At 40.3% G+C, this 10,919-nt stretch overlaps 1 protein-coding gene across 1 annotated transcript; it reads right to left on the bottom strand.

Annotated features, from left to right (window-relative positions):
- Nucleotides 1–1,616: 1,616 nt before the first annotated feature.
- On the bottom strand, nucleotides 1,617–7,707 carry LOC138585238 (uncharacterized). The gene is made up of 7 exons (XM_069657528.1): nucleotides 7,690–7,707; nucleotides 6,972–7,022; nucleotides 5,753–5,833; nucleotides 2,805–2,908; nucleotides 2,574–2,722; nucleotides 2,345–2,476; nucleotides 1,617–1,906 (listed from the first exon to the last, which is right to left on the bottom strand). The coding sequence occupies exons 1-7, from the start codon at nucleotides 7,705–7,707 to the stop codon at nucleotides 1,617–1,619; spliced, it is 825 nt and encodes a 274-aa protein (XP_069513629.1).
- Between the last annotated feature and the right edge of the window lie 3,212 nt (nucleotides 7,708–10,919).

Below are 10,919 nucleotides of genomic sequence, written 5' to 3'. Positions count from 1 at the left end.
GCCCCAACTATTTGTATTAAAGCCAAGAAGGCAGCAGTGGTGGAGGGCTGTACAGTATGAGGAGGCAGAGGGTAACTATGCTAAAGGACTGAAAAAATGGTTCAAATTTAGCAGTTGCCTACAAGTTATAATCAACCAGCCATCTTGTTTATTTTACTAGTTTTTTGTGCAGTTTGCGAGTGTTCTCTTGGTGCAGACACACACGCATGCCTTTTAACTGGTTTACATTTGATTTGACTTTTGTAGATACTGTACTTGAATGCAGCGACAAACAACTGTGCTTCAACAGCATTTCACTTCTTCCTGGAGGCCACTCAGCAGCATGGTTTACCCTCAAGGTAGTGTGATTCAGATTGTTACAAAGCAACATATGTTGTCAAATTTACATAGAATACTGTGTACATGTCCTTTGCCAGAATAACAGCATTGAGTATTTTCCTATAAAAGTTGATGAAAAGTGAAAAGACATGGGAACATATTTTATGCCATTTCTCCATACAGACACACTTCACAGACATTCTTCACTCATAGTCCTTACTTGTGGAATTTTTTTTGCCTCACACTACATGTTTTTAGCTGTAACTAGAAAATGGGACTTTAAAGAAATCGACACAAAATTAGATTGTTGGGCACATTTATCAATATTGACAATACTGTAACAATAGGTTACAAAACCTTCAAAGCCTTACAAAGAAAAATCAATTGTTCTGTTAATTCCTCCATAACTGTGACTTCAGAGTACGAGCTGACCAGGGAGTGGAGAATGTGGACATTGCCCGGTTTATGTTCACTGTCCGTGGCAACGATCGAGGAAGTTTCATCTCGGGAAAAAGTGTCCACAATCAAAGGTACAATCACTCTGTCTTTCACATATTAAGACAATATCTTGGTTCCATTCCTTCATGGAAATGCAATTTTTTTGTTGTTGTTGTGACCCTCCATAGGATAGAGCGGTTATGGCGAGATGTGTGGATCTCTGTATCATCAAAATATTACAACCTTCTACACTCTCTTGAAGAAAATGACTTCCTGGACATCTCGTGTACAGACGACATATTCTGTGTCCATTATGCATTTCTTCAAAGACTCAAAAAAGACTTGGAGATCTTTACTGAAGGCTGGAACCACCATCCACTCCGCACTGCGGGAAACTGCAGTCCGATACAGATGTGGGAAACTGGACAGATGCTAAACAACAGCAATGTCCATTCTGAGAACCTTGCAGTAAGTGTTTTCTCTACAGTACGTTTCTGGATAAAAAACACCCAAAACACAAGGATGGAATGCACGTTTAATAGGCAAAGATACCTTGAATGTACAGTAAATAACATAACCACATAATCTGTAATGATCTTGTGTAAACTGAAATACTTTCTTTTGATACATTTATAGGACCTTCAAGAGCCAGACATTGATTGGGAGACTGCGGTTGACTACAATGGCAATGACTCTGAAACTGGCGTTGTTGTGCCTGAATACGAGTGCCCTTTGACGGAGGAGGAGATGGATGAACTCCAAACTTTAATTGATCCTACTGACCCAACTTTTACTGATGAACAGCTATACATTGTCTGCTATGAACATATAAAACGATTGCGGACACAAACTTAACCATCTTAATAGTGGCTAAATTCATAGCCATGGACAATGGCCTGAGAGAGTACAGTTTTGAACTGTGCATATGTACTCAGATGTGCAACTGGGAATGTCACTGAGCGGGAACATGCATTAATCACAGGATAGCAGATGGTATGATTTGCACCATAACGAACCTGGCAGTCATGGTCAAATTCCATGACTATTTTGAAATCTTCCCGTTCTGCGTGACTTAATGGGATATGAGACTGTCCTGTCAGCCACTGGTAGAACTTGCCAACATGAATATGCATGTCATTTTTTTGTTTTTCTGCCTCGTCAACATTTTCATCTTCACCCATGGTCTCTTCAGGCATTTCTTCCCTGTTGTTTTCATCCTCTGCTGAAAAAGTGATATGAAAGCATTATTAGCAAAGTTCATTTTAAGGCTCATTACAAGTATTGTTACTTGTCAATAAGGACTTTTCAGTCAAATTACAGTTCCTTTTTTGATGTAGAAACAGGAAGTGTTATGATTGCATTGATGATAAAAAAAACACATCATAGCTTAAGCAACACCACAGCTAATACGATTATCATCTAAATATTGATGATGATTGATAAGTAAAGGACTATATAAAACATTACATATAAAATATATGTAATCCCCCATTTATTTGCTTTATCTCCAAGAATAAATAACTTCTAATAAACTGCACTTTGTAAGTTTAAGGTGAAGCAACATTTTTAATTTTAACAAATTATTCACCTTCATCCTCCATGTCCTGTACAAAGTCCTGCAGAAAGTTGATCACTGTGGACTCTCTCTGATGCCTCATTGTACCCATCTCACTGAAGACAGGTGACAGTGACTTCACTAGAAAGTCAGCATCCACCTTAAGTTTTCAAAAAAGAAGAAAGTCATGAAAGTTTAATTTTGAAAAATGTTTCTTAAATGATCCAATGCAGATTATCTTTTAATGGACATTATTTATTATTTGCCTTGCAAAAAGATCCAGGAACAAAGAGCTGTCTGCAGATGTCCTTTTCTTGCTGTACCAAGCTGAGGAGGTCATATAGTTTCATTCCAGAGGACATTTGTTGCAGCATGGGAAGTAACCTCACTGAAGAGTGTAGGACTACCGAGCTGTAACAAAAATAGTAAATTGAATAAAGTTTAAAAAAGTACAGTCGTAGAAGTTGAACTTACACTGAAGGAAATATCCTACCGCACAATGTCTTCCTTTCTGTGGAGGGACACAGGCCCTGTGTATCCACATGATAAGATCCTGTCTGTGCACTCCATCAGGGTTTCATTGCCAGCTGCCTCAATCTTTGAAAAGTACATAAGTAATAATGATATCACAACAATATACAAAACCTAAACATGAAATGATTCAGAATGCATTTTTCCCACATTTCAATGAGCTACCTCTTTTTTTAGTTCCTTCAGCTCAGGGCCCGCGACGTCCTTTGCAGTTATTGATCCCTGGTCAAGTTCTCCAGTGGATATGTACCCGTAACACCGCTGCATTAAAAGGTTTGGTGGTGGTCCACCCTGTACAAGACTGACGGCAAATATCTCTCCAACAGTCCTGTGATCCCAAAACAAAAAAACCCCAACATACTATTACTTATACAATAATACGTTTTTTGCAGTGTCAGATTTAAAAATAAAAACTGCCTTATTTGTTCCTAGTGACAAATAATGGCTCCTTCCCAAAAACTGCTATAAAAATAGTATATATTAATATTTTATTCTACTTTAAACACATCAGTCTTTTAGAACTACTTCAGCCTGAAATATACATATCAAATATTAATTCTATTTTTTAAATGCCAGTATGTTTACATAACTGCTGTTTTTTATTCACAAAAAACAAAAAAACAAAAATAATTGCCATTAAATACATTTCAATGAGTACACACACACACACACACACACACACACACACACACTTATTTTTACACACACACACCATTATCCAACATCAATAGCACACACACTTCCCTTGCAGACAACAGTAAAAAATGTGAAACTTTGCTGCATGCTTTGAATGGGTAAAAGTGGCGCCACCTGATGGACAAATATAAAAATTACAAATTGAAAGCCAGTGGTCCAAAATGAAATCTTAACATAAAGGAATGCATTCGTTTATGTTAAGATAAACGTGGGATCAAAAATAGTGGTTTTAGTGGGTTTCAATTGGGCAGTTTTGGTGCTAGGAACTATTAAGGCAGTTTTTGTGTAGCTTAGCCATTTTAGGCTTAATTAAAGTACTGAGATGACAATTCTAAAAAAAAAATTAAAATGAATATCTTCTGGTAAATTTGAGCTATATTCATTCAACACAGCCAAAATGGCTTAAAAAATAAACGGTGGCTGGAAATATCCCCAAGAACACTTAAGGGTTAATGTTAATCTTTTTTAAATAATATATTTCTTATAACATGAGTATCCGTGTGCATGTGAAAAGACTGGGTGTATAGAAAAGCATTGCTGTAGTTTCACTTTATAGGCCTCTTTTTTACAACCTACTTGAAGTTGTATTTTTCAAAGTCTGTCATTGAGTACTTTGGTACTTTGCCACTGATGCCTCCCTCAAAGAACCTCCTCTCTATCCCTGCCAGCTTTTCTTTTCAGAAAAGGGAGATACAAATTGGTCAGCATAGAATACGGAAGTAACAATCATCTACATGACCAATATAACCAAAATTTGTTAAGACTGATGACATGTCACCACACATTTATTTTGAAGGTCAAAAAAGAAAAACATACCAGTTAAAAATTCCTTTCTCAGAGCCCCACTGTCAATACCAGCCTCTCCTATAAATGAAACTCTGAGGGGATTTTTGGGAGAAGATTTCTTTTGTCGCTGCCACTGTTTCATGCCTCTTTCCAGCATCTGGTCCCTGGTAATGCAGATGCTGAAAACTGCTGCTTCATCCACCCTTTTAACTATGCTTTGGATGACGTCAGCAATGCTTATAATATTGGGAAAATAGAAAAAAATACATTTCAGTCAGACAACTCTGGATTGAGTTCAATATTTCTATTGAGCCTAAACATTTTGCATAGCTGAAGCAGAGCATAAATAATTATAGCATGGCTGAAGCAGGTTTGGCACCTGGCTCTGTCTTAAGTTATTCATTTCCTGAAAAATGATCACAATGATTGCAGGGAATGAATAGCAGAGCCCTGTAGGGGATGTAGGGAATTTTAGAAACAGAGCTACTGGGGAGGTGTTGAGATTAAAACACCTCATGGGAAGCCAGAGCAGCAGCAATGAGCAGTAGCAGCAGTGGCAACAGAGCGGCAGTGATAGCAGCAGCAGAGTGGCAGTGACAGCAGAGTAGTAGTAGTCATGAACAGGTAAGCAGGGGGTTTAAATATCCCACCCTAATCAGATGAGGAGAGTATGTGACTGATCAGCTGATCAGGATTGGCACAGCTTGTGTTGTCTGCCTGATCTAGCTCTGCAGGATTCGCATCATTCAACAGTTTATTAACAATTAACAATTACTTGAACTTTTAGAAGGATTTTTTTGAGGTACCTTTTAATCTCTTGGTGTCTGCGTCGTTTTGGGCATATCTCTGTCCCATCGGTGTCTCATCATCTGAAACTAAATTGATGGCCTTGGATGCTCTGTAGGAACACATGTGACAAGGTTTAGTCATACTAAGATCTGAGATACAGATACAAAAAGAACTGTCCAACATTTGAAATTTTGCTTTAGAAAATGCATGGGAAAACGGAGAAATACCTTTCACCACAGAAGCTTGGTGAACTTCAACATATTCGGTGGGATACAACTGCTGACAAATAGGACAGGCTGTCTAGAATGTACCACAGCATTAGTAAATATATTAATACTGTATTCACACAAAATTGCCTAAGGGCAATGGTTACACACTGTAAACACCAAACATTTGTTAATTAATAACTTAATAAAAACAATACTGAAAAGGAAGCTTAAGGTTCAGTTGGAAGTAAAATTGCATGCATGCCCTGGACAGTTTTGTTCTTACTTTGACATTAGGAACATCGGAACGCGAAGGAAGATCTGTGGAGTCCTTTACATGTAAGATTAATGGAAAAAATGTGAGTGTAAACATGTGTAAATGTGAATAACAGCAAACATAACTGACTTATATTTGCATCTTTCACAGACTTACCGTCAGAGACATGTCAATATCATCTGGGGAGTTTTCCTGGATGGTATGACTGTTTTCTGGGGACTCCAGAAAGTCTGTAGTCTGTAGAAGGAACAAACAAAGAAGTCTAATTTACTTATCTATCATCGTGAGTAAAATATTCTTGCCTGTTTGTTGGTGACATCTGAGAATTGCTCTCTTTCGCAAGATGCCTCATGTGCAACTGAACTGGCATGTTTACTGAACAGGTATGGCATGTTGCTTTTGGCATTTTTTCAAACTCCCTTGCAGAGTAGGGAAGAGGTGCAGTATCAAGACTTCCTTGGACTGGTACAATGTACAGTGCTGACTTCCCACGTGCAACTGTATTGAGGTAAGGACCTGTGTAGCCTTCTGCTTCAGGTGGCACAATACACAATTTTCTTTGACCAGATCCACCTACAGGAAAATCCGTTTAATGTATGTACACAACCTGAAGTCAATCAAATTTGCCATTGGACAACATACATAAGACAGTAAATAAAGCCAGAAAGCTTGAATACCTTACCAACAGCCTTGTACAACATCCATGCCCCTTTCAAAGTGGCCATTTTGGTGAAGGTCTCCTCAAGTTTTCTGGACAACTGTGTACATAATGTAAATCTTTTGTTAAAGAGAAGCCTGTGTATAATGTGTATTCCTTAATTACATTACTTTTATTATCATTCTATCTCTCAGGGGTTATATACTAAGCTTTAATGGCATCATCATTTTTAATCAAGGAAGATTATTCACATTTCAGTACGTGTGTGAGTGACCACTGCAATTAAACATGTGTTACAACTTACCCATAAATGATCAGCATCTTCTGTTACATTGATGTCCTCTGACCCATCCCTGCCTGTAAAAGTCTTAGTTCATCTCCTGCTTTTGGAGTCTTCTCCATATATTTGTTGACAAGGTAAAACTGTATTGCAAAAGACTTCATATTGTGCCCTCTTTTGATGTCTGAAGAAAAATAACTTGGTCTCTTTTTCCCTGTCATTTTTTTTACAAATAGTGCTGGGAAGGATCTATAAAAGAGTAAAATAAGACAAAAAGACACCATGAGAAAAGCGTGATAAGGTAAACAATGTTAAGCACTTCAAACTACAAACAAAATATATATATTTTAAATGATTAATGATGAACTGTCAAAAAACTGTCAAACTTTATTGCCTGCATATGACAAACCTGGCCATGTTCTGCTCTACTGAGCTACTGGCCCGCTGTGGGACTCCCTGTCCACCATTGTGATGTTGGTTTTCCAAATCTGCAAAATTTTCAGAATTTCAAACACAGCAAAAACACATTTGTCATTCTTATAAGGACTATCTTTTGAATAATTAAGTGCTATCACCAAAATGATACTGATTTAGTAATATTGTGTTAATTCATCATGAAATGCATTAAAACATGCTAATAGACAATATTAAGGCGATAATAACAACAATCCTCACTGTTTCTAGGTGCTGGCTCAGACAGGTCACTCTGCAGCAAGGACACCAGCCGCTGCGCAGTATCCTGCAACTCTCCCTATCATAACAGTCCACATGGAGTAACATTAATATATGAATGGGCCTACCATAAGCAGATCGTTTTGCTGAGCGCAACATTAAATAAAAGTTAACAAGACAACAACAACAACACACATTAGGCCTAATGGTTAACAGCATGGAGGCTGTTTAACCCTGACCTGTATATACCGGGTGCAACTTATGGAAGCGAAATATTAGTCACGGGTCGCTTCCATAGCAACTATGGGAACTATGCAAGTCCAGTCGCTGTTTTGCTAACCCATGTGCTTTGACTTCAACGAAGCCGATTGCGGTGGAGGACGAGAGCCTCCATTCTCCCTTTTAGCAAGTCAATAAACTATCACAATTACTCCCAAGCTGTTCAATACATTTAAATTTAAATATGTCTGTTCCTCAACTTACCTCTTTTTTCTCTGACATCTCGATCCGCAATCAAATTCTGCCGCCAACCGCAATGATGACCCGCCCTACTCTGCCTCGGATTGGCTCTGACCTGGAGTAGGCGTTTAAAGTGACCAATCAGAAAGGAGGGGGTGTTGCGGGGCCGTCTATTCAATGCCCGCCCCCAAAGTGCCAAAACTCAGCCAAGCCGAGCAAGTAGAAAACACAGAGAGTGACAGCGAGCGTATACACAGAGACCACGAGCGCGCAGAGTGACGGCGAGCGCGCAGAGAGTGGTCTTTATGCGCGCTGATTATGGTTTTTATGCGCGCGGATTTTTGGCACTGAAATGACGCCATAAAATTCACCCTTGCACTTTAGGGCACTCCTATCTCATCAGTGATGGACTTGTTGCTACGAGCCCACAACCCCTACGCAGTCCTCATCCCGAGAGGCCACCAATCTTCTCCTGCACATTTCAGGGGAAACAGACGAATGACCTCCACTGTTTCAAATGTTCTCAGCCTGGGTTCACTTCTCACACTTGCCCGAGCTGCAATGCTGTATCCCATATACCATCACCCCTCACCCATCCTCCTGATAACTGTGACCCCAGACAGAGGTGAGCCAAGAACTGAATCAGACTCCCCAGTGCTCTCCAGGCAGACGGAAACCTCCAGGGGAGGGAGGACATTTCGTCAAGGCAATGCTCCCTCCAAACACTAGTTGAGCCTCACACCACCACAAGAACAACATGTTTTCAGTCATGTTGAGGACATCGATTCTCAAGCTCCCTGGAACACACCTCTGAAAAATAGGTGAACTTTATTGTGTGTTTGTGGAAGCGACTTTGGACACAGGGGCTTCACTTTCAGCTGTCGGCTTCATAAACAAGAGCTTGTGAACCTAACCTGGTCGCGAGCAGGTTTTCTTAAGGACACTCAGAGTTTCTCTGTCTCCTCCCTCTAGGCTGTAAAACCCTGATTCGACTTCCTCATTCATTCAGCCTGTGTCACACGCGTCTTAGAGTGATTACCGAAAAATTAAAAAAAACGTTTGTCTGTGTGACAAAGAAGATAATTATTTGCGACCATGGCATGTCCATTTGTCGACGACATAGTTGACGAGGGGGCTGCACTTCTCTGCAGGGAGTTCAACCCTCGTCGGGACAGGATGATAAGACCCCTATTAGATGTCTTTTCATTTCCGAACCACTTTTATTTGAGCGTTACCGTTTTTCTTTACAGTCACTGCGTTATATGCACACTCTTCTGCAGCTGCACATCACAAATATCACCCACCGTGGACAAGCACTCACATCTGAGCAAATTCTTTGTGTTGCCTTATGTTTTTATGCAGATGGAAGTTTTCTTTATAATATTGGGGATGCAGAGCACCTCAGCAAAGCCACTGTCTGCAGGGCAGTGAGGAAAGTGTGTCTGACTCTCAAATGTTTTTTGCACATTTTTGTTAAATTCCCTGGGCACACTCTTATCTCTATGTAATGCCTGTGTATTCACTCATTTCTTTATCATTCTTATTAGGCTCTCATTTTCAAGATTGCCTTTTCAGGAAAAATTTGAACTTATCCGGAAAGGTAGACCATTGCCCGCTTTGCCAGGGTTACTGCAATCTGGTAAGAATTACCAGCGGCACTTTCAAGCTAGCAGCTACAGCCGCTATCTGTGGCTAACCGGCAGCCCGCGCACTAACAAGCTGTACTGCTGGGATTGTCTGCTCTTTATTCCCGATAAGGGGCCCTTTTGGAGACGCACGGATTGACCTGCAGCTGAGTGAGCAACAGCGGAGAAAGACTATTGCACACAACGAAAGGGTGAGACAAAATAGGGAGAATCTGAAACGGCTCATCCACACTGTGGTGTTTTTGGGGAAGCAAGAGCTGCCGTTCAGAGGACACAACGAGAGCAAAGAATTGGCGAACAAAGGGAATTATTTGGAGTTGTTGGATTACTTGGCTGAATACGACAGTGCTGCAGAGCTGAGATGCCACCTGGCAACATCCAAGGTGTTTACTGGTACATCTAGCAAAATCCAGAATGACCTGATCAGTGCCACTACAGATTTGTTAAGGGATGCAATGAAGGACGGAGTGATGAGCACACCATTTGTAGCGGTCATGGTTGATGAGACAACCGACGTGAATAACTCGGCACAAATGTCACTTGTGTTACATTACATCACTGACAATGGCGTAAAGGAGAGATTTTTCCGATTAAATATATATATATAATATATATAGATATAACACAAAGTCTAACTGCAACAAGACATTATCATTTCATCAGTCGAGGCCACGCCCCCTTCTGATGGAAGGACTCACACTGTGACTAAAGAAACACTGAAGATGCATGTTGTTATTAACAGACTATAGTATATAATAATAATAGTATGCTCATTACAATATAAGAAAGCTGTTAGCTTAGCTTAGACTAGCTTAGCTTAGCTGATAGAGGCACAAGGAGCATTTAACCTTGATGAGTTGATGATGTTCGCTTTGAAAACAAGCAATGCTAATGCTAGTTAACATACTATTAGTAGAGACTGAATGAATTTGCTCACCTGGAGACTCGACCAGGTCAAACACACACCTGTGAGTTCCTGTGGAGACAGGAACAGGAAGTGACCATATTTGGATGACAGGAGTACACACTGCTTGGCCTTTGCACTTATTGACAGCTTGCCATGGCAGCGACCTGTCAATCACAGGTAGCCCCGCCCTAAACCCTCCCCTGCTTTCTGGTCTGTGTGACTGTAATTGAGAGCATCAGTGACTAAATGAACATCATGCTGTGTTGAAGAAGACTTGAAACTAGAGATTGAAACCATAAACTCATTAGGTTTACTGGGGGAATAAATCAAGAGAGGCCCCTCCCCCTTCATCAGGTAGTCTACAAATATCAAAGCAGACAGCAGCCACATACTGTGTGTGTGTGGGGGGGGCGTGCGTGTGTGTATATCATGCTGCAGTATATATGTTATATTATTTAAGTATGTATTTGATATATTCTGCAGTATTATTCTGCAGATCAATTATCGTTAAATGGCCGGTTTTATTTTGAAAGCAATGGCCGGAAGACAACGTTTAAACGTCAGTAGCGTGTGTGTGTGTGTGTGTGTGTGTGTGTGTGTGTGTGTGTGTGTTTATAAGCGGCTCCGCGGCAGACCTGCGGTCAGTTAGCGTGTCGGCGCGCGCAGACGAGATGGGCACGAGGCCACAGTGAGGAGAGCTC

Source organism: Semicossyphus pulcher, unplaced genomic scaffold (genome assembly GCF_022749685.1).
Source record: "Semicossyphus pulcher isolate SPU_LCO1_2020_fin unplaced genomic scaffold, fSemPul1.0.p SCAF_11, whole genome shotgun sequence".
NCBI lineage: Eukaryota > Metazoa > Chordata > Actinopteri > Labriformes > Labridae > Semicossyphus > Semicossyphus pulcher.
This window is presented reverse-complemented; position numbering and strand designations above follow the sequence as displayed.